The sequence below is a fragment of the Stegostoma tigrinum genome, chromosome 2 (assembly GCF_030684315.1).
Source record: "Stegostoma tigrinum isolate sSteTig4 chromosome 2, sSteTig4.hap1, whole genome shotgun sequence".
NCBI lineage: Eukaryota > Metazoa > Chordata > Chondrichthyes > Orectolobiformes > Stegostomatidae > Stegostoma > Stegostoma tigrinum.
In genome coordinates this window covers 161,237,219-161,260,746 of record NC_081355.1, presented here as the reverse complement: position 1 = coordinate 161,260,746, position 23,528 = coordinate 161,237,219, and the positions used below count along the sequence as shown (strand labels likewise).

General features: G+C 47.5%; 1 protein-coding gene across 5 annotated transcripts in view; it reads right to left on the bottom strand.

Moving 5' to 3' along the window:
- The window catches only part of LOC125463096 (IQ motif and ankyrin repeat domain-containing protein 1-like), a 297,864-nt gene that overhangs the window by 50,740 nt on the left and 223,596 nt on the right, over positions 1-23,528 (bottom strand). For all 5 annotated transcript variants that reach the window (XM_059640908.1, XM_059640902.1, XM_059640913.1 and 2 more), the window contains one exon: positions 6,422-6,514. In XM_059640908.1, the coding sequence (XP_059496891.1) occupies positions 6,422-6,514 (93 nt within the window). The remainder of the gene's footprint in view (positions 1-6,421; positions 6,515-23,528) is intronic.

Here is a 23,528-nt window from a genome sequence, read left to right as displayed (position 1 = left end):
AGTTAAAAAAAAACTACACACAACCTGTTGTTAGCCACTAACAGTCTCCATTAATATTCACACTCCTCGCCAGATTGTTACTTTTTTCCTTTCTTCATTCATGGAATGAGGATGTTGCTGGCTAGGCAGCTTTTATCGCCCATGCCTGATTTTCCAGAGGGTACAGTCAATCACATTGCTGTGGGGCAGGAGTCACATGCAGGCCAGAATGGCAGGTTCCTTCCCTGAAGGACATTGGTGAACCAGATGGGTTTTTTCCCCAACAATCGACAATGGATTCATGGTCATCATTAGACTCTTAACTCCAGACATTTTTAACTGAATTCAAATTCCATGGCAGGATTCGAACTCGAGTCCCCAGAACATTAGCTAGGTCTCTGGATTAATAGTCCAGTGATAACACCAGCAGGACATCACCTCTCCCCACTGCTTACCTATTCCTTTGTCTGTCCAACTGTTCTTCTTTCTCTTTGGGATAGAACCCCACTTACCATTTACTCCTTACCCATTCCCCCACCCTATCTTCCGCATATAAACCAACATTTTCCCAGCCACCATCAGTTCTGAGGAAGGGTCACCAGACCCGAAATGTTAGCTCTGATTTCTTTCCACGGATACTGCCAGACCTGCTGAACTTTTCCAGCAACTTCTGTTTTTCTCCCCAGGTCCTATTCATTCCTACTAGTGGAAACAGTTTCTCCATGTCCACTCTATCTGACAACTCAATAAGATTCCCCTCATCCTCCTAAACTTGGAGCACAGGCACAGAGTGCTCAAACACTCATATGGCAAGTCCTTCATCCCCAGAATCATTCTTGTAAACATTCTCTGGATCCTCTCCAATGTCAGCATGTCCTTCCTAAGGTATGGGGCCCAAAACTGCTCAAACTATTCCAAATGTAGACTGATCAGAGCCTGATGCAGCCTCTGCAGTACATCTCTGCTCCTGTATTCTAGCCCTCTTGAAATTAATGCTCATATTGCATTTCCCTACCTGCCAACTGAACCTGCATGTAAGCCTTTACAGAATCCTGAACTAGGACTCCCAAATCCCTTTGTACTTAGAGTCATAGACTCATTGAGGTGTCCAGCATGGAAACAGACCCTTTGGTCCAACTTATCTATGCCTACCACATGTCTTAAATTAATCTAGTCCCAGTTGCTAGCATTTGGCCCATATCCCTCTCAACACTTCCCATTCATGTACTCTTTTGAATGCAGTACAAATGTTGCAACTGTACCACTCTCCAACACTTTCTCTGGCAACTCATTCCATACACGCACCACTCTGCATGAAAAAGTTGCCCCTTGGGTCCCTTTTAAGATTTTCCCTTCTCACTGTACACCTATACCCTCCAGTTTGGACTTCGCTACTCTGGGGAAAAGACCTTGGCTATTTACCCTAGCCATGCCCCTCATAATTTTATAAACTTCTGTAAGATCACCCTCAGCCCCCAATGCTCTCGGAAAAATAGCTTCAGATGTCCAAAGTCTTTCCCATTTAAAAATAGTCTGTGCCTCTATTCTTTCTACCAAAATGCATAACCTCATACTTTCCAAAAATCTGCATAATTTCCTAGGCTACCTAAGCCCTCGTGCAGCCTCCCTGCTACATTTACCTATCTCTCCACCAACTTTTACATAGAAACATAAAGGATAGGAGCAGGAAGAGGCCATTTGGCCCTTCATGCCTGCTCCACCATTCATCACAATCATGGCTGTTAGTCCAACTCAATAACCTAATCTTGCTTTCTCCCCATAACCTTTGATCCCGTTCACCCCATGTGTATATCTAGTCGCCTCTTGAATAGATTTAATGTTTTTGCATCAGTTACTTCCGGTGATCCCCCCTCATTTATCTGAACTCCAGTGAAAATAATCCCAACCTCATCAGTCTTTCCGCACACATCACACCCACCATCCCTGGAATCAGCCTGGTAAACATTTGTTGCACTCCCTCGAGAGCAAGAGCAGCCTTCCCCAGAAAAGGAGCCCAAAACTGCACACGCTATTCCAGGTGTGGTCTCACCAAGGCCCTGTATAACTGCAACAACACATCCCTGCTCCTGTACCTGAAACTTCTCGCAATGAAGGCCAACATACCATTTGCCTTCTCTACCACCTGCTGCACCTGCATGCTTACCTTCAGCAACTGGTGCACAAGGACACCCAGGTCCCACTGCACACACCCCTCTCCCAATTTACAGCCATTCAGGTGGTAATGATTTTCTTCTTTATTCGTTCTTGGGAAGTTGGTTCTCCGGCAAGGTCAGCATTTATTGCCCATCCTGAATAGCCCAGTTAAGAGTCGACAACATTGCTGTGGATCTGGAGTCACATGTAGGTCACATCAGGTAAGGATGGCAGTTTCCTTCCCTGAAGGACATTAGTGAACCAGATGGGTTTTTACAACAAAAGACAATGGGTTCAAGTTCATCAGTAATAATGGGAACTGCAGATGCTGGAGAATCCGAGAACCCGAGGTCTCTGATGAAGGGTCTAGGCCCGAAACGTCAGCTTTTGTGCTCCTGAGATGCTGCTTGGCCTGCTGTGTTCATCCAGCTCCACACTTTGTTATCAAGGTCAACAGTAGATTCTTAATTCCAGATATTTTGTTGAATTCAAATTCTACCATCTGCCAATGGCAGGATTCAAACTCAGGTCCCCAGAATATTGTCTGGGTCTCTGGATTAACCATCCAGTGATAATACCACTAGGCCATCGCCTCTCCCTTTTAGCAATCTGCAGTGTCAACCTCCACTAGAACTGGATAACCAGTTGACCGTATGTTTATTTTAAATCGTTCTGATTTGGATGTTGCTGAGCAATTTAACTGTTCCAACCCAGATGTAGGTAGATTTCCAGACTATGCACTCTCCTGCATACCAGCCTATGAATTATCCCATAGTAGGATTCTTTTGCTGTCTCAAATTCGCACACTGGCAGCTGGCTTGCTGGCTTGGATGCATGAAGAAAGTTTTGACCGTTTGGCAAAGCTTTTGAATGGTTATTACATTAATCGCACATACAAACCACATGTACAAACTCTCAGTATCTCGTTAAGGTATAAACCCAGAATTAAAGGATATTTAGGGTTGTAATATTCCTTAACTAAATCTATGAACTCTTAAAATGGTTTAGTATCTGGTGCCTTAGGGAAAGGTTAGACTTCTAAGAATGGAAAAATCTGCAGGTTCTAGCAGTCAGCAGAATACCGCAACACATCCCTCACACCCCGTCCCCACCACAACCGCCCCCAGTGGATCACCCTCGTTCTCGCATACCACCCCACCAACCTCCGGATACAACGCATCATCCTCCGACACTTCCGCCATTTACAATCCGACCCCACCACCCAAGATATTTTTCCATCCCCACCCCTGTCTGCTTTCCGGAGAGACCACTCTCTCCATGACTCCCTTGTCCGCTCCACACTCCCCTCCAACCCCACCACACCCGGCACCTTCCCCTGCAACCGCAGGAAGTGCTACACTTGCCCCCACACCTCCTCCCTCACCCCTATCCCAGGCCCCAAGATGACATTCCACATTAAGCAGAGGTTCACCTCCACATCTGCCAATGTGGTATACTGTATCCATTGCACATTGGGGAAACCAAGCGGAGGCTTGGGGGCCGTTTTGCAGAACACCTCTGCTCGGTTTGCAACAAACAACTGCACCTCCCAGTCGCGAACCATGTCAACTCCCCCTCCCATTCTTTAGATGGCATGTCCATCATGGGCCTCCTGCAGTGCCACAATGATGCCACCCGAAGGTTGCAGGAACAGCAACTCATATTCCACTTGGGAACCCTGCAGCCTAATGGTATCAATGTGGACTTCACCAGCTTCAAAATCTCCCCTCCCCCCACCGCATCCCAAAACCAGCCCAGTTCATCCCCTCCCCCCACTGCACCACACAACCAGCCCAGCTCCTCCCCTCCACCCACTGCATCACAAAACCAGCCCAGCCTGTCTCTGCCTCCCTAACCTGTTCTTCCTCTCACCCATCCCTTCCTCCCACCTCAAGCCGTACCTCCATTTCCTACCTACCACCTCATCCCGCCTCCTTGACCTGTCCATCTTCCCTGGATGGACCTATCCTCTCCCTACCTCCTCACCTATACTCTCCTCTCCACCTATCTTCTTTGCTCTCCATCTTCGGTCTGCCTCCCCCTCTCTCCCTATTTATTCCAGAACCCCCACCCCATCCCCCTCTCTGATGAAGGGTCTAGGCCCGAAACGTCAGATTTTGTGCTCCTGAGATGCTGCTTGGCCTGCTGTGTTCATCCAGCTCCACACTTTGCTGTCTTGAATTCTCCAGCATCTGCAGTTCCCATTATCACAGCAGAATTATTCGTTACTTTTCAACTGTCCTAGTGAAAATAACACATTCTTTCTACATTGTGGGCCCAGTCTTCAATGGCAGGGTCAAACAAGGCAAGCTTCCTGAATAATGGAATGATGCAAGAAATGCTTACCCCAACTCAAAGACAACCGTTGCGAGCAGGTTTCCTCAGGAAAATGCTTTACTTTCATCGCCACTGAAATAGCGCTGCAGAGGCCGACATCCCATTACCAAACCACTCATTGTTCACATGTGAGAAGTACATTGAGTGTCAGAATCTCTATCACTCCTCTTTTTATCTATCCACCAGGGCTCCCTGATTGGACCAGATTAACAGTTCCAATCAGGGAATTTATAATCTATGCGAGACCAAAAAACTGCAGATGCTGGAATGCAAGGTAGTCAAACAGGAGGCTGGAAGAACACAGCAAGCCAGGCAGCATCTGGAAGAAAGAAATCAACGTTTTGGTTATTACTCTTCTTCAGGACTGAATGTGGGGCTGGGAGAGCTGCAGATAAAGAGGGGATGTTTGAGCGGAATTGAGGTGATAGGTGGACTCTGGCAGTAGTACAACCTGGTTGGTCAACTGTAGGGACAAATCTGGTTGGTAGCTGGAAGGGAGGAGGTGGGGCTGGAAGGGGAGCCGGGGATGGGTTGGAAGGTTATTTGAAATTGGAGAACTCAATGTTGAGTCCTCCAGACTGTGGGGTGTCCAGGTGGGAGATAAGGTGTTGTTCTTCAAATTTTTGTTCTGAGTTGCTAGGACACTGGAGGGGGCCGAGGACAGATGTGTTGGAGGGGGAGTGGGGGCAGGAAGTTGAAATGGGCGTGACCGGGAGATTAGGCCAGGCAAAGATGCTCGGTGAAACAGTCATCTAGTCTACATTTGGTCTCACAGATGTAGAGAAGAGCACATCAGGAGCACCACATGCAGTAGACTAGGTGAAGCTCTGTCTCACCTGGATGGAGGTAAGGTAGGTGGAGTGTCGGCAGGTGTTTATGAAGAATATATTTCCCTCTCCACCCTTACCTGACATCCAGAGGGACTGCTCTCTCCACGACTCCCTCCTTCCCTTTATATTGTCCATTAGTCCCGCCATCCCCGGCACCTTTCCCTGCAACCACAGAAGGTGCTACACCTGCCCCCACACCTTTCCACTTACCTCCATCCCAGGCCCCAAGAAAACCTTCCACATTAAACAGATGTTCACCTACACATCTGTTAATGTGGTATATATCCGCTGTTCCCAAAGTGGCCACCTCTACATCGGGGAGACCCTGCAGAGGCTTGGAGATAGCTTCATGGACACCTCCGCTCGGTTTGCGACAAACGACAACACCTCCCAGTTGCGAACCATTTCAACGCCCCCTCCCACTCCCTGGATAATGTGTCCATCCTGGGCCTCCTCCAGTGCCACAACGATGCCATCTGAAGGCTGCAGGAACAGCATCTCATATTTCGCTTGGGAACCCGGCAGCCCAAGGGTATCAATGTGGACTTCACAAGCTTCAAAATATCCCCTTCCCCGAACTCATCTGAAGACCAGCCCCCCCCTCTCATTCCCGCCTCTTGATCTGTCCGTCTTTTCTTCTGCCTGTCTGCTCCTCCCTCCTCACTGACCAATTCCCATCCCAACTCTCCACCTCCTTGACCAGTCTGTCTTTTCTCCACCTATCTTCTCCATTATCTATCTTCTATCACTGCCTCCCCCCTTCTCTATTTATTTCAGAGCCCCTTTCCCCTCCCCCATTTCTGAAGAAGGGTCCAGACCAGAAACGTCAGCTTTCCTGCTCCTCTGATGCTGCTTGGCCTGCTGTGTTCATCCAGCTTCACACCCTGTTACCTCAGATTCTCCAGCATCTGCAGTTCCTACTATCTCTGAGAAAATTTGGCCGATTGCTTGTATGCTGTAGCCATTAGATACTCGCTCAGTAATTGACAGAGAGAGAGAGCAAGCGAGAGATAGACAGGCAGTGAGAGAGAGAGAGAAAAAGGAAAATACTGTGAGGGAGAAAGAGAGGGCAAAGGGGAAACAGAACATTGAGACTCATTCTTCCCAAATCCTCGACTCACCTGTAGTGTGATGTCTGTTTTACTCATGTTTTTACGCACACACTTGTCATGTTCAGTAATGCGCTTGTTAAGTTCACAGTAGGCTTTCTGCAGCTGTGGAGAAAAATGATTGCAGTCAATTTCTTAGTCATCAGCAGAATTTGTAAGGAGCATCCAGGAGGGTTTTCTAGAGCAGTATGTAAATAGTCCAACTCAGGAAGGGACCGTACTGGACCTGGTGTTGGGGAAGGAGCCCGGCCAGGTGGTTGAAGTTTTACTAGGGGATTACCTTGGGAATAGTGATCACACTCCCGTAAGTTTAAGAATACTGATGGACAAAGATGAGAGTGGTCCTAAAGGAAGAGCACTAAATGGGGGGGAAGGCCAACTATAGCAAAATTCGGCAGGAGCTGGGGAATGTGGATTGGGAGCAGCTTTTGAGGGTAAATCCACATCCCTGTGAAAATGAGGGATAGAAAGGGCAAGATTAGGGAACCATGGATGACAGGTGAAATTGTCAGCAAAGAGGAAAACGGAAGCATACATAAGGTCCAGGAAAATGAAAACAGACCAAGCTTTGGAAGAATATCGGGAAAGGAGGATCAATCTGAAATGAGGAATTAAGAGGGCAAAAAGGGGCCATGAAATATCTTTAGCAAACAGGGTTGAGGAAAATCCCAAAGCCTTTTATTCATACATAAGGAGCAGGAGGGTAATTAGACAAAGGGTTGGCCCACTCAAGGACAAAGAAGTGAAGTTACGTGAGGAGTCAGAGAAAATGAGTAAGATTCTTAATGAGTACTTTGCGTCGGTATTCACTGAGGAGAGGGAATTGACGGATGTTGAGGTTGGGGATAGATGTTTGATTACTCTAGGTCAAGTCGGGATAAGTAGGGGGGCAAGTGTTGGGTATTCCAAAAGGCATTAAGGTAGACAAGTTCCCAGATCCGGATGGGATCTATCCCAGATTACTGAGGGAAGTGAGAGAGGAAATAGCTGGGGCCTTAACAGGTATCTTTGCAGCATCCTTGAGCACAGGAGATGTCCTGGAGGACTGGAGAATTGCTAATGTTGTCCCCTTGTTTAAGGAGGGTAGCAAGGATAACCCAGGTAATTATGGACGGGTGAGCCTGATGTCAGTGGTAGGGAAGCTGCTGGAGAAGATACTTAGGGATAGGATCTATTTACATTTGGAAGAAAATGGGTTTATTAGTGATAGGCAGCCTGGTTCTGTGCAGGGAAGGTCATGTCTTACCAACTTGATAGAATTCTTTGAGGAAGTGACAAGGTTGATAAATGACGGAAGGGCTGTAGATGTTATATACATGGACTTCAGTGAAGCGCTTGATAGGTTCCCCATGGCAGGCTGATGGAGAAAGTGAAGTTGCATTGGGACCAGGGTGTGCTAGCCAGATAGATAGAGAACTGCCTGGGTAACAGGAGACAGAGAGTTGTAGTGGAAAGGAGTTTCTCAAAATGGAGAACTGTGACCAGTGGTGTTCCACAGGGATCTGTGCTGGGACCACTGTTGTTTGTGATATATGTAAATGATCTGGAGGAAGGTGTAGATGGTCTGATCAGCAAGTTTGCAGATGACACTAAGATTGGTGGAAAAGCAGATAGTGAAGGGGACTGTCAGAGAATGCAGCAGAATATAAATAGATCAGAGAGTTGGGAGGAAAAATGGCAGATGGAGTTCAATCCAGGCAAATGTGACGTGATGCATTTTGGAAGATCCAATTCAAGAGCAAACTATACCGTAAACAGAAAAGTCCTGGGGAAAATTGATGCACAGAGAGATCTGGTGTTCAGGTCCATTGTTCCCTGAAGGTGACAACGCAGGTCAATAGGGTGGTCAAGAAGGCATATGGCATGCTTTCCTTCATTGGGCGGGGTATTGAGTACAAGAGGTGGCAGGTCATGTTACAGTTGTATAGGACTTTGGTTCGGCCACATTTGGAGTACTGCATACAGTTCTGGTCGCCACATTCCCAAAAGGATGTGGATGCCTTGGAGAGGGTGCAGAGGAGGTTCACCAGGATGTTGCCTGATATGGAGGGTGCTAGCTATGAAGAGAGGTTGAGTGGATTAGGATTATTTTCATTAGAAAGACAGAGGTTGAGGGGGGACCTGATTAAGGTGTACAAAATCATGAGACGTATAGACAGGGCGGATAGGAAGAAATGTTTTCCCCGATTAGGGGACTCAATTACTAGGGGTCATGATTTCAAGGTGAGAGGGGAAACGTTTAAGGGAGATATGTGTGGAAAGTTCTTTACACAGAGGGTGGTGGGTGCCTGGAACGCATTGCCAGCGGAGGTGGTAGACACAGGCACGATAGTGTCTTTTAAGATGTATCTGGACAGGTACATGGATGGGCAGGGAGCAAAGGGTTACAGACCCTTGGAACATAGAACATAGAACATAGAAAAGTACAGCTTAGTACAGGCCCTTCTGCCCACGATGTTGTGCCGTGGAATAATCCTAATCCAAAAATAAAATAACCTAACCTACATTCCCCTCAATTCACGGCTGTCCATGTGCATGTCCGGCAGTCGCTTAAATGTCACTAATGACTCTGCTTCCGCGACTACCACTGGTAAACTATTCCATGCGCGCACAACTCTCTGGGTGAAGAACCTCCCTCTGATGTCTCCTCTATACCTTCCTCCTAACACCTTAAAACAATGACCCCTCGTGGCAGTTAATCCTGCCCTGGGGAAAAGTCTCTGGCTATCGACTCTATCCATGCCTCTCATTACCTTGTACACCTCGATCAGGTCACCTCTCTTCATCTTGCTCTCCAGACAGAAAAGTCCTAGCTCAGTCAACCTCTCCTCGTAAGACAAGCCCTCCAGTCCAGGCAACATCCTGATAAGCCTCCTTTGCACCCTCTCCAAAGCCTCCACATCTTTCCCATATAGGGCGACCAGAACTGGAAACAATATTCAAAGTGTGGTCTCACCAGGGTTTTGTAGAGCTGCAGCATAACCTCGTGGCTCTTAAACTCGATCCCCCTGTTAATGAAAGCCAAAACACCATATGCTTTCTGAACAACCTTATCCACCTGGGTGGCAACTTTGAGGGAGCTATGCACTTGAACACCAAGATCCCGTTGTTCCTCCACAATGCCGAGAATCCTGCCTTTAATCCTATATTCAGCATTTAAGTTCGACCTTCCAAAATGTGTCACTTCGCATTTATCCAGGTTGAACTCCATCTGCCATTTCTCAGCCCAGCTCTGCATTCTGTCAATGTCTCGCTGAAGCCTGCAATAGCCCTCGATACTATCAACGGCACCTCCAACCTCTGTGTCATCAGCAAACATACTAACCCACCCCTCAACCTCCTCATCGAAGTCATTTATAAAAACTACAAAGAGAGAGGCCCAAGAACAGAGCCCTGCGGGACACCACTCAGCAATGACCTCCAGGCAGAATACTTACCATCTACAACCACTCTCTGCCTCCTGTCAGCCAACCAATTCTGAATCCAGACAGCCAAATCACCCTGTATCCCATACCTCCTGACTTTATGACTGAGCCTGCCGTGGGGAACCTTATCAAATGCCTTGCTCAAGTCCATGTACACCACATCCACTGCTCAACACTCGTCAACCTGTCTCATGACTTCCTCAAAGAACTCAGTAAGATTTGTGAGGCATGACCTGCCCCTCACTAAGCCATGTTGACTCCCTTTCATCACGCTATGCTTTTCCAAATAGTCATAAATCCTATCCCTCAGAATTCTTTCCAAAACCTTGCTGACCACAGACGTAAGACTGACTGGTCTGTAATTTCCAGGGATTTCTCTATTCCCTTTCTTGAAACGAGGAACAACATCTGCCTCCCTCCAATCTTCCGGTACGACTCCCGTGGAGAGTGAGGAAGCAAAAGTCTTTGCCAGCAGCTTAGCAATCTCCTTTCTCGCTTCCTGGAGCAACCTAGGATAAATAGGCAACAGGTTGAGATACAGCATCTGGATCAGCGCAGGCCTGGAGAGCTGAAGGGCCTGTTCCTGTGCTGTAATTTTCTTTGTTCTTCATTCTAGTTACAACACTGGGATCTACCTGACAATGTACGAAATTACCCAGGTATGTCTTGGACACAAAAAGCAGGACAAATCCAACCCAGCCATTACCACCCCATCAGTCTCCTCTCGATCATCAGTAAAGTGATGGAAGGTGTCAGTAACAGGGCTATCAGGCAGCACCTACTCAGCAATAACCTGCTCAGTGACATTGGGAACTGCAGATGCTGGAGAATCCAAGATAATAAAATGTGAGGCTGGATGAACACAGCAGGCCCAGCAGCATCTTAGGAGCACAAAAGCTGACGTTTCGGGCCTAGACCCTTCATCAGAGATGGGGATGGGGGGAGGGAACTGGAATAAATAGGGAGAGAGGGGGAGGCGGACTGAAGATGGAGAGAAAAGAAGATAGGTGGAGAGAGTATAGGTGGGGAGGTGGGGAGGGAATAGGTCAGTTCAGGGAAGACGGAGGGGTCAAGGAGGTGGGATGAGGTTAGTAGGTAGGAGATGGAGCTGCGGCCTGAGGTGGGAGGAAGGGATGGGTGAGAGGAAGAACAGGTTAGGGAGGCAGAGACAGGCTGGGCTGGTTTTGGGATGCAGTGGGTGGAGGGGAAGAGCTGGGCTGGTTGTGTGGTGAAGTGGGGGGAGGGGACGAACTGGGCTGGTTTTGGGATGCGGTGGGGGAAGGGAAGGTTTTGAAACTGGTGAAGTCCACATTGATACCATTGGGCTGCAGGGTTCCCAATCGGAATATGAGTTGCTGTTCCTGCAACCTTCGGGTGGCATCATTGTGGCACTGCAGGAGGCCCATAATGGACATGTCATCAAGAGAATGGGAGGGGGAGTGGAAAAGGTTTGTGACTGGGAGGTGCAGTTGTTTATTGTGAACCGAGCGGAGGCCTCCTACAGTGCCACAATGATGGCACTCGAAGGTTGCAGGAACAGCAACTCATATTCCGCTTGGGAACCCTGCAGCCCAATGGTATCAATGTGGACTTCACCAGCTTCAAAATCTCCCCTTCCCCCACCGCATCCCTAAACCAGCCCAGTTCGTCCCCTCCACCCACTGCACCACACAACCAGTCCAACCTGTCTCTGCCTCTCTAACGTGTTCTTCCTCTCACCCATCCCTTCCTCCCACCCCAAGCCGCACCTCCATCTCCTACCTACTATCCTCATCCCACCTGCTTGACCTGTCCGTCTTCCCTGGACTGACCTATCACCTCCCTACCTCCCCACCCATACTCTCCTCTCCACCTATCTTCTTTTCTCTCCATCTTCGGTCCGCCTCCCCCTCTCTCCCTATTTATTCCAGAACCCTCACCCCATCCCCCTCTCTGATGAAGGGTCTAGGCCCGAAACGTCAGCTTTTGTGCTCCTGAGATGCTGCTTGGCCTGCTGTGTTCATCCAGCTTCACACTTTGTTATCTTGGATTCTCCAGCATCTGCAGTTCCCATTATCTCTAGGTGGAGATGAGAGGAAGAACAGGTTAGGGAGGCAGCTCACATTTTATTAACCTGCTCAGTGACGCGCAGTTTGGGTTCTGCCAGGGGCACCCAGCTCCTGACCTCATTACAGCCTTGGTTCAAACATGGACAAAAGAGCTAAACTGCAGAGATGAGGTGAGAGTGACAGCCCTTGACATCAAGACTGCATTCGACCGAGTGTGCCATCAAGGAGCCTGAGCAAAACTGGAATCAATGGGTATTAGGGGCCAAACTCTCCGGTGGTTGGAGTCAGACCTGACACATAGGAAGATGGTTGTGGTTGTTGAAGGTCAATCATCTCAGCTCCAGGACATCTCTGCAGGAGTTCCTCAGGGTAGTGTCCTCGGCCCAAACATCTTCAGCTGCTTCATCAATGACCTTCAATCTATTGTAAGGTCGGAAGTGGGGGTGTTCGCCGGATTGCACAATGTTTGGCACCATTTGCAAATCCTCAGATACTGAAGCAGTCGTCTTCAAATGCAACAAGATCCAGACAATATCCAGGCTTGGGCTGACAAATGGCAAGTTATATTCGTGCCACACAAATGCCAGGCCATGCCCATCATGAATAAGAGACAATCAAAACACCACCCCTTGACATTCAATGGTGTTACCATCACTGAATCCCCCACTATCAACATCCTGGGGGTTATCATTGACCAGAAACTCAACTGGACTCACCACATTAATACAGTGGCTACGAGAGCAGGCTAGAAGCTAGGAATACTACAGTGAGTATCTCATCTCCTGACTCCCCAAAACCTGTCCACCATCTTCAAGGCACAAGTCAGGAGTGTGATGGAACATTCCCCACTTGCCTGGATGGGTGCAGCCCCAACAACACTTAAGAAGCTAAACACCATCCAGGACAAAGCAGCCGCTTGGTTTGCACCACATCCACAAACATCCAGTCCCTGCACCACCGACACTCAGTAACAGCAATGTGTATTATCTTCTTTTTCCTTTATTCATTCATGGGATTAGGGCTTTGCTGGCTAGGCAGCATTTATTGTCCATCCCTAACTGCCCAGAGGGCATGTAAGAGTCAACTATATTGCTGTGGGTCTGGAGTCATATGTAGGCCAGACCAGGTAAGGATGGCAGTTTGATTCACGGTCATCATTCAGTATCTTATCGAATTCAAATTTCACCATTTGCCCTGGTGGGATTCAAATCCAGGTCCCCAGAACATTACCTGAGTCTCTGGATTAACAGTCCAGTGATAATACCACTAGGCCATCTGCAAGATGCACTGCAGAAATTCACCAAAGATCCTCACACAGCACCTTCCAAACTGACAACCACTTTCATCCAGAAGGACAAGGGCAGCAGATACAAGAGAACACCACATCCCACAAGTTCCCCTACAAGACACTCACCATCCTGACCTCGAAATATATCGCTGTTCCTTCATTGTCACTGAGTCAAAATCCTCGAATTCCCTCCCTCAGTGCTCTGTGGGTCAACCTACAGCAGGGGGACTGCAGTGGTTCAAGAAGGCAGTTCATATTACCTTCCCAAGGGTATCTAGGGATGGGCAAGAAATGCTGGCCAGTCAGTTACGCCCACGTCCCACAAATGAAAAACTAAAATAAAAAAATCTGAGATAACAAGGTGTTGAGGTGGATGAACACAGCAAGCCAAGCAGCATCAGAGGAGCAGGAAGGCTAACGTTTCGGGTCTGGACGCTTCTTCACAAAAAATAAAAACATCTTGTGCTCAGGTACTGATCCTTGCTTCCAGTTTCAGTACATCTTTCCTGTAATGAGGGCCCCAAAGCTGTTTCACACTATTCTAAACCATAGCTTGTACATTTATGGCAAGATTTCCCTGTTTTTAACATTCCATTCCCTTTGAAATAGAGGTCACTATTATATTTCTCTTCCCTATTATCTGCTGAACTTGTTTAGGAAGAACTTTGAGGAGAATGCTTCTTTTGATTTGAACAAGCTGAGAACGTCGTCAAATAATGGATCACTAATGTCCTTTAGGGAAGCAAACTGCCATCCTTAGCCAATCTGGCCTACATGTGACTGCAGGCCCACAGCAATGCGGTTGACACTTAAGTCCCCTTTTGGCAATAAATGCTGGCCTAGCCAGCAACACCCCTGTCCTTCGAATGAATTTTTAAGAAATGGTAAATGCAGTGTAATGTGGATGAATGTGAGGTTACCCAGTCCAGGAGCAAAAGCAGGAAGGCCGATTATTACCTGAATGGCTGTAAATTGGGAGAGCGGAGTGTGCAGTGGGACCCGGGTGTCCTTGTGGAAGTCACTGAATGTAAATATGCAGGTGTAGTAGGCGGTGAAGTAGCCAAATGTTAAAATGGGCTTCATTGCGAGAGGTTTTGAGTACAGGAGCAGGGATGTCTTGCAGCAACCATACAGGGTCTTGGTGAGACCACACCTGGAGTATTGTGTGCAGTTTTGGTCTCCTTTTCTGGGGAATGATGTTCGGGTGATGCAGCAAAGGATTTACCAGACTGATTACTGGGATGTCAGGACTGGCGTGCAAAGAAAAACTGGATCAGTTGGACTACATTCACCGGAGCTCAGAAAAATGAGGGGGTTCTTGTAGAAACTTGTTAAATTCTAACCAGGAGACTAGATTGATGAAAAAATCCACAAGAAATAGGAACAGGAGTAGACTGTTTAGGCCCTCCAGCCAGCTCCATTATTCAATAGGATCATGCTCTATCCTTCACCTTTACAAAATAAACAACGTCAAATTTTCAAACATCTTACTCCATTTGCCAACATTTTTTCAACTTATTTAATCTATGAATGTCTCTCTGCAAACTATTTGTATCCTGCTCCGAACCTGCCTTTCCACCTATTTGTGTCGTCTGCAATTGTGGCTCCAAAATATACACTTCCTTCCTCCAAATCACTAATAAATATCGTAAACAGTTACAACATAGAATATTGACCAGTATACTACAAGAACGGGCCCTTCAGCCCACAATGTTGTGCCAAACATGATCTGCCAGATCGATCCCAAGCCAGGCTAATCTCTGAGATAATGGGAACTGCAGATGCTGGAGATTCCAAGATAATGAAATGTGAGGCTGGATGAACACAGCAGGCCAAGCAGCATCTCAGGAGCACAAAAGCTGACGTTTCGGGCCTAGACCCTTCATCAGAGAGGGGGATGGGGGGAGGGAACCGGAATAAATAGGGAGAGAGGGGGAGGCGGACCGAAGATGGAGAGTAAAGAAGATAGGTGGAGAGGGTGTAGGTGGGGAGGTAGGGAGGGGATAGGTCAGTCCAGGGAAGACGGACAGGTCAAGGAGGTGGGATGAGGTTAGTAGGTAGCTGGGGGTGCGGCTTGGGGTGGGAGGAAGGGATGGGTGAGAGGAAGAACCGGTTAGGGAGGCAGAGACAGGTTGGACTGGTTTTGGGATGCAGTGGGTGGGGGGGAAGAGCTGGGCTGGTTGTGTGGTGCAGTGGGGGGAGGGGATGAACTGGGCTGGTTTAGGGATGCAGTGGGGGAAGGGGAGATTTTGAAACTGGTGAAGTCCACATTGATACCATATGGCTGCAGGGTTCCCAGGCGGAATATGAGTTGCAGGCTAATCTCTTCTGCCTGCCTTTGGTCCATATCCCTCCATTCCTTACATGTTCATCTGCTTGTCCAAAAGTCCCTGGCAGTGCATTCCAGACTCATACCACTCTGTGTAAAAAAATTTGCTCCTCAGGTCTCCTTTGAACTATTCCCAACTTACCTTAAATGCATGTCCACTCGTATTAGACATTTCAACTCTGGAAAAAGATTCTGATCGTCAACCCTGTCTATCCATGACTCAATTTTATAGACTTCTATTAAGTTTCTCCTCAGCCTCCATCACTCAAGAAAAAACCAACTCGAGTTTTTAAATGTGGAGCTGGAAAAGCACAGCAGGTCAGTCAGCGTTCGAGGAGCAGGTAAGTCAGTGTTTCGGATCAGAACCCTTCTTCAGGACATTTCCAAACCAAAACGTTGGCTTTCCTGCTTCTTGGAAGTTGTTTGACCTAATGTGTATTTCCAGCTCCACATGTACTGACTCTAGCTTCTAGCATCTGCAGTCCTTTCTGTCTCCAACATGAGTTTTTCTAGCCTGTCCTTATTATTCAGACCCTCTAATCCAGGCAGTTTCCTGGTAAACCTCTTCTGCACCCTCTCCAAAGTCTCCACATCCTTCCTGTAATGTGATGATCATAATTGAACACAATATTCTAAATGTGGCCTAACTAAAGTCTTATATGACAACCTGGCGCAATTCCCCGACCAATAAAAGCAAGCATCCTATACGCCTTCTTTACCACCCTATCTACTTGTGTGGCTAATTTCAGGGAGCTACGGACTTGAACCCCAAGATCCCTCGATACATCAATGCTGTACACAGTCCTGCCATTAACTGTATACTTTTCCTTAACATTTTATCTCCCAAGGTGCAGCACCTCACACTTAGAACATAGAACATAGAACATTACAGCACAGTACAGGCCCTTCGGCCCTCGATGTTGTGCCGACCTGTCATACCAATCTCAAGCCCATTTAACCTACACTATTCCACGTACGTCCATATGCTTGTCCAATGACGACTTAAATGTACCTAAAGTTGGCGAATCTACTACCGTTGCAGGCAAAGCGTTCCATTCCCTTACTACTCTCTGAGTAAAGAAACTACCTCTGACATCTGTCCTATATCTTTCACCCCTCAATTTAAAGCTATGCCCCTTCGTGCTCGCTGTCACCATCCTAGGAAAAAGGCTCTCCCTATCCACCCTATCCAACCCTCTGATTATTTTATATGTCTCAATTAAGTCACCTCTCAACCTTCTTCTCTCTAATGAAAACAGCCTCAAGTCCCTCAGCTTTTCCTCGTAAGACCTTCCCTCCAGACCAGGCAACATCCGAGTAAATCTCCTCTGCACCCTTTCCAAAGCTTCCACATCCTTCTAATAATGCAGTGACCAGAAACAAAGAGAAACAAAGAAACAAAGAAACCTACAGCACAGGAACAGGCCCTTCGTCCCTCCAAGACTGCGCCGATCAAGTTCCTCTGTCTAAACCTGTCATCTATTTTCTAACGGTCCATGTCCATTTGCTCCCTGCCCATCCATGTACCTGTCCAGATATATCTTAAAAGATGCCAACGTGTCTGCGTCTACCACCTCCGCTGGCAACGCGTTCCAGGCACCCACCACCCTCTGTGTAAAGAACTTTCCACGCATATCTCCCTTAAACTTTCCTCCTCTCACTTTGAACTCATGATCCCTCGTAATTGAGTCCCCCACTGTGGGAAAAAGCTTTTTGCTATCCACCCTGTCTATACCCCTCATGATTTTGTAGACCTCAATCAGGTCCCCCCTCAATCTCCGTCTTTCTAATGAAAATAATCCTAATCTATTCAACCTCTCTGTACACAATATTCCAAGTGCGGCCGCACCAGAGTTTTGTGCAGCTTCACCATAACCTCTTGGTTCTGGAACTCGATCTCTCTATTAATAAAAGCTAAAACACTGTATGCCTTCTTAACAGCCCTGTCAACCTGGGTGGCAACTTTCAAGGATCTGTGTACATGGGCACCGAGATCTCTCTGCTCATCTACACTACTAAGAATCTTACCATTAGCCCTGTACTTTGCCTTCCGGTTACTCCTACCAAAGCGCATCACCTCACACTTGTCTGCATTAAACTCCATTTGCCACCTCTCAGCCCAGCTCTGCAGCTTATCTATGTCTCTCTGTAACCTACAACATCCTTCGTCACTATCCACAACACCACTGACCTTAGTATCAGAGATAATGGGAACTGCAGATGCTGGAGATTCCAAGATAATAAAATGTGAGGCTGGATGAACACAGCAGGCCCAGCAGCATCTCAGGAGCACAAAAGCTGACGTTTCGGGCCTAGACCCTTCATCAGAGAGGGGGATGGGGGGAGGGAACTGGAATAAATAGGGAGAGAGGGGGAGGCGGACCGAAGATGGAGAGAAAAGAAGTTAGGTGGAGAGAGTGTAGGTGGGGAGGTAGGGAGGGGATAGGTCAGTCCAGGGAAGACGGACAGGTCAAGGAGGTGGGATGAGGTTAGTAGGTAGCTGGGGGTGCGGCTTGGGGTGGGAGGAAGGGATGGGTGAGAGGAAGAACCGGTTAGGGAGGCAGAGACAGGTTGGACTGGTTTTGGGATGCAGTGGGTGGGGGGGAAGAGCTGGGCTGGTTGTGTGGTGCAGTGGGGGGAGGGGATGAACTGGGCTGGTTTAGGGATGCAGTAGGGGAAGGGGAGATTTTGAAACTGGTGAAGTCCACATTGATACCATATGGCTGCAGGGTTCCCAGGCGGAATATGAGTTGCTGTTCCTGCAACCTTCGGGTGGCATCATTGTGGCAGTGCAGGAGGCCCATGATGGACATGTCATCAAGAGAATGGGAGGGGGAGTGGAAATGGTTTGCGACTGGGAGGTGCAGTTGTTTGTTGCGAACTGAGCGGAGGTGTTCTGGAAAGCGGTCCCCAAGCCTCCGCTTGGTTTCCCCAATGTAGAGGAGGCCGCACCGGGTACAGTGGATGCAGTATACCACATTGGCAGATGTGCAGGTGAACCTCTGCTTAATGTGGAATGTCATCTTGGGGCCTGGGATGGGGGTGAGGGAGGAGGTGTGGGGACAAGTGTAGCATTTCCTGCGGTTGCAGGGGAAGGTGCCGGGTGTGGTGGGGTTGGAGGGCAGTGTGGAGCGAACAAGGGAGTCACGGAGAGAGTGGTCTCTCCGGAAAGCAGACAGGGGAGGGGATGGAAAAATGTCTTGGGTGGTGGGGTCGGATTGTAAATGGCGGAAGTGTCGGAGGATAATGCGTTGTATCCGGAGGTTGGTAGGGTGGTGTGTGAGAACGAGGGGGATCCTCTTGGGGCGGTTGTGGCGGGGGCGGGGTGTGAGGGATGTGTCGCGGGAAATGCGGGAGACGTGGTCAAGGGCGTTCTCGATCACCGTGGGGGGAAAGTTGCGGTCCTTAAAGAACTTGGACATCTGGGATATGCGGGAGTGGAATGTCTTATCGTGGGAGCAGATGCGGCGGAGGCGGAGGAATTGGGAATAGGGGATGGAATTTTTGCAGGAGGGTGGGTGGGAGGAGGTGTATTCTAGGTAGCTGTGGGAGTCGGTGGGCTCCCAGTACGGATCCCTATGGAATACCACTCGTCATAAACCTCCGGCCTGACCCCCACCACTACCCTCTGTCTTCTATGGGCAAACCAATTCTGAATCCATGTGGATTTTTTTCTGAAGAAGGGTCCAGACTTGAAACATCAGCTTTCCTGCTCTTCTGATGCTGCTTGGCCTGCTGAATTCATCCAGCTCTACATGTTGTCATCTCTGAATCTATGTGGCCAAGTCACTGTGGATCCCATGCATCTTAATCTTCTGGTTGAGCCAACCATGAGGGACCGTGTAGAAAGCTTTACTAAAATCCATATAAACAACATCTACTGCTCTACTCTCATTGATCACCTTTGTCACTGCTTGAAAAATTCAGTATAGTTCGTAAGTCATGACCTGCCATGCTGACTGTCCCTAATTAAGCCATGCTATAGCAAATGTGCATAAATCCTATCCCTAAAAGGTCTCTCCAATAGCTTCTTAACCACTGATGTGAGACTCAGCAGTCTATCATTTCCTGGATTATCCTTATTTCTTTTTTGAGCAGAAATGCTACTCACCAGTTGTCCCAGCACTGATCCCTGTGTAAACCAGCCAACCTGATAAAGAACTCCTTATCCCCACTCACTATTACCTGTCCATGAGTCAATTCTGTATCCACAACAATATTGCATCATCAACACTGTCAGCTTTTATCTTATGACTTAACCTTTTGTGAGGGAGCTTGTTAAACACCTTCTGGATGTCCCAATACAACATATCTACTGGTTCCTCTTTATCCACTCTGGTTGAGACTTCCTCAAAAAACTCTAATAAATTAGTCAGATATGATTTTCCTTTCATGAAACCATGCTGACTCTGCTTGATGAGATTATGAGTTTACAAATGTTCTGCTGTTACTTCTTTGATAACTGATTCCAAAACTTTTCCTACAATGGCTAATCAACCGATAGTTACTCAATTTTTGCTTCTCAAACTAAACTAGCCCTACCTGCCCCCACTTGGCCCAAATCCCTTCAAACCTTTCCAATTCGTGAATTTATCCAAATGTTTTTTAAACATTGTAACTGTACCTGCATCCACAATTTCCTCTGGCAGTTCATTCCACACATGAGCCACTCTCTGTGTAAAAGGTTGCCCCCATGTCCTTTTCAGATCTTTCTTTTCTCTCATTAGAAGCATGCCCCTTAGTTTTCAAGTCCCCAACCCGAGGGAAAAGACAGTTGCCATTCACTTATCAATGCCCTTATGCTTTTATAAACCTCTTCAGGGTCACCCCTCAATCTCCTACGGTTCGGTGGAAAAGAGTTCCAGATTTTCCATTTATTTGCATAACTTGAACCCTCCATTCCCAGCAACATCTTGGTAAATCTATTCTGAATCCTGTCCAGTTAAATAATATCCTTCTTATTACTGGGCGACTAGAATTTAGAACATTGAACGGTACAGCACACAAAGTTTTGCAAACCTATTATCCTACCCTAAGATCAAAAATAACCTGCATACCCTACATTTTACTGTCCTCCATGTGCCTATCCAAGAGCCTGATGAAGGGTCTAGGCCCGAAACGTCAGCTTTTGAGCTCCCAAGATGCTGCTTGACCTGCTGGGTTCATCCAGCTCTACACTTTATTATCTCGGATTCTCCAGCATCTCCAATACTCGTTCCCATTATCTCCAATATTCGTAGCAATTGTTCCCTGAACAATCTCAACATTTCTGGTTTGCACTTCCTGGAGAACATCTGTTCCCACTTTATGGTCCACAGTTTCTGCCTGATAGCATTGTAATTCCCCTTCCCCCAATTAAATACTTTCCCATACCGTCTGCTCCTATCCCTCTCCATGACTGTAGCAATGGTCAGGGAGTTGTGATCACTATCACCGAAATGCTCTCCCACCCAAGAGCTCTGACACCTGGCCTGGTTCGATGCAAGTACCAAATCCAATATGGCCTCCCCTCTAGTCGGCCTATCTACATATTGAGTCAGAAATCCTTACTGGACACACCTGACAAAATCTGCTCCATCTAAACATGGTATGCACATAGTACTGCAGAAGAAGCCTCACCAACATTCTATACAACCTCATAGCAGCTGTGTTTACTCATGAAACAACATATACAATTACGCATTGTGCTCTATCTAGCGTGGCTATGCTGTCTTTCTATTAATACATCAATAACTCCAATGGAAATATCATGGTTCACTTAGCGAAGAAACAGAGGTTAAACTATCTGGAGTATGCAGCTCTAGCAAGCAACAGTAGATATATTGGATATCAACACTTCTTGGTGCTGTGTAACTTGGCATAATTATTATACCTCACTACCTGACTGTTTAAACGCTCCTTTTTTGCAAATTACAAACAGGATATCATGCCTACTGGTAATCTGACATAAGAATAGAAACCACTGGGAATATTCAGCAGATTGTGGCCACATCTGTGGAGAGAACCTCAGTTTTGTACTCACAAAAACAGAAGATGCTGGAAAAGCTCAGCAGGTCTTTCATTGGCTTTCATTGGCAGGGCAATTGAGTTTAAGAGCCGTGAGGTTACGCTGCAGCTCGATAAAACTCTGATTAGGCCACACTTGGAATATTGTGTTCAGTTCTGGGCACCTCATTACAGGAAGGATATGGAAGCTTTAGAGAGGGTGCAGAGGAGACTTATCAGGATGCTGCCTGGACCGGAGGGCAGGTCTTATGATGAAATGTTGAGGGAGCTAGGTCTTTTATCATTGGAGCAAAGGATGAGAGGTGACTTGATAGAGGTGTACAAGATGTTGAGAGTCAGAGACAGAATGGTTAGTCAGAGACTTTCTCCCAGGGCAGAGATGATTATTATGAAGGGGCATAATTTTAAGGTGATTGGAGGAACGTATAGGGGTGATTTCAGAGGTAGGTCCTTAACACAGAGAGCAGTGGGTCGTGTGGAATGTGTTGCTGGCGGTGGTAGTGGAGTCAGATACTTTAGAGACTTAAGTGACTCTTAGATTGGCACATGGAGGATAGTAAAATGTAGGGTATGCAGAGTAGTTTGATCTTTGTAGGATAATAGGTTGGCACAACATCGTGGGCCGAAGGGCCTGTACTGTGCTGTAACGTTCTATGTTCTCGGTCTGGCGGTACGTGTATAGAGAAATCAGAGTTAACACTTCGGGTCCGGTGACCCTTCCTCAGTACGATGGCAGCTAGGAAAATGTGAGCCTATATGCAGATGATAGGGTGGGGGGAGGGTGTGAGGGGTAAACGAAAGAGAAAAGAACAGTTGGGCAGACAAAGGAGCAACTGATACTACAGCGGCTTTTAACGGGCATCTTGACAAATACATAAATAGGATGGGAATAGATGCAAGCTGTCCCCAGAAGGGTCGGGGTTTTAATTGTGACAGGCAGCATGTCGGCGCAGGCTTGGAGGGCCGAAGGACCTGTTCCTATGCTGTAATTTTCTTTGTTCTCTTTGAGTTGATAACGAGCTGGCTGAGAGAGTGAATAGTTTTTAATGGGGACTGTTAGTGACTAACAAAAGGTGATGTGTAATGGCAGAAATATGTGACAACAAGGAACAAAAACAAATTTGCTTGAAAAACTTATGTGATATGTGATAACAAGGCCTGGTGTGTGGGCTAGGGGGCTGGGACGTGAGGGAGTTTAGGCCCTAAAATGAGTGAACTCAATATTGAGTCCAGAGGGCTTCAGGATCCGCAAGCAGAAAATGAGGTGCTGTTCTTCCAGCTTGCGTTGGGCTTCACTGGAACACTGCAGCAAGCCAGAGACAGAGATGTTGGCCAGAGAACAGGGCGGTGCATTAAAGTGGCAGGCATCAGGTAGCTCAGGGTCTGTCTTGTGAGCAGAACGTAGCGGTCATCCGGTCTACACTTAGTTTCCTCGATGTAGAGAAGACCACACTGTGAGCAGCAAATGCAGCAGACTACATTCTGGGAAGTGCAGATAAAGTGCTTTTTCACCTGGAAGGTATGTTGCAGGAAGTAAGATTTGGGGTGAGGGTTGAAGTGCAGGAGATGGGTTGGACCTGGTTGAGGGCCCTGTCGACAACTGTGTTGGGGAATCCTCGGTTGAGGAAGAAGGTGGACATTTCCGAGGCTCCTTTGTCAAAGTTAACCTCATTTGAAGATGATGGAACCGAGAGAAAGGGATGGAGTCTTTATAGGAAGCAGGGCGCAAGGATGTTTACCCAGGTAGCTGCGGTTTATAGTGGGTGGGTTTATAGAGGCCAATCTGTCCGCAGAAATGGAACAGAGACGTCGAGGGAGGGAAGGGAGGAGTCAGAGCTAGACTGGGTGAAAGTCAGGACGAGGTGGAAATTGGAAATGAAATCAATTAACCTTTCCAATTCCAGACGAGAAATGGAAGCAGCACCAATGATATCATCAATATATTGGAGAAAGAATTTTGCGTGGGGACCAGGATAGGGCTGGAACAAAGAATGTTCCACCAAGCCACCACCTCCCCCTTTGA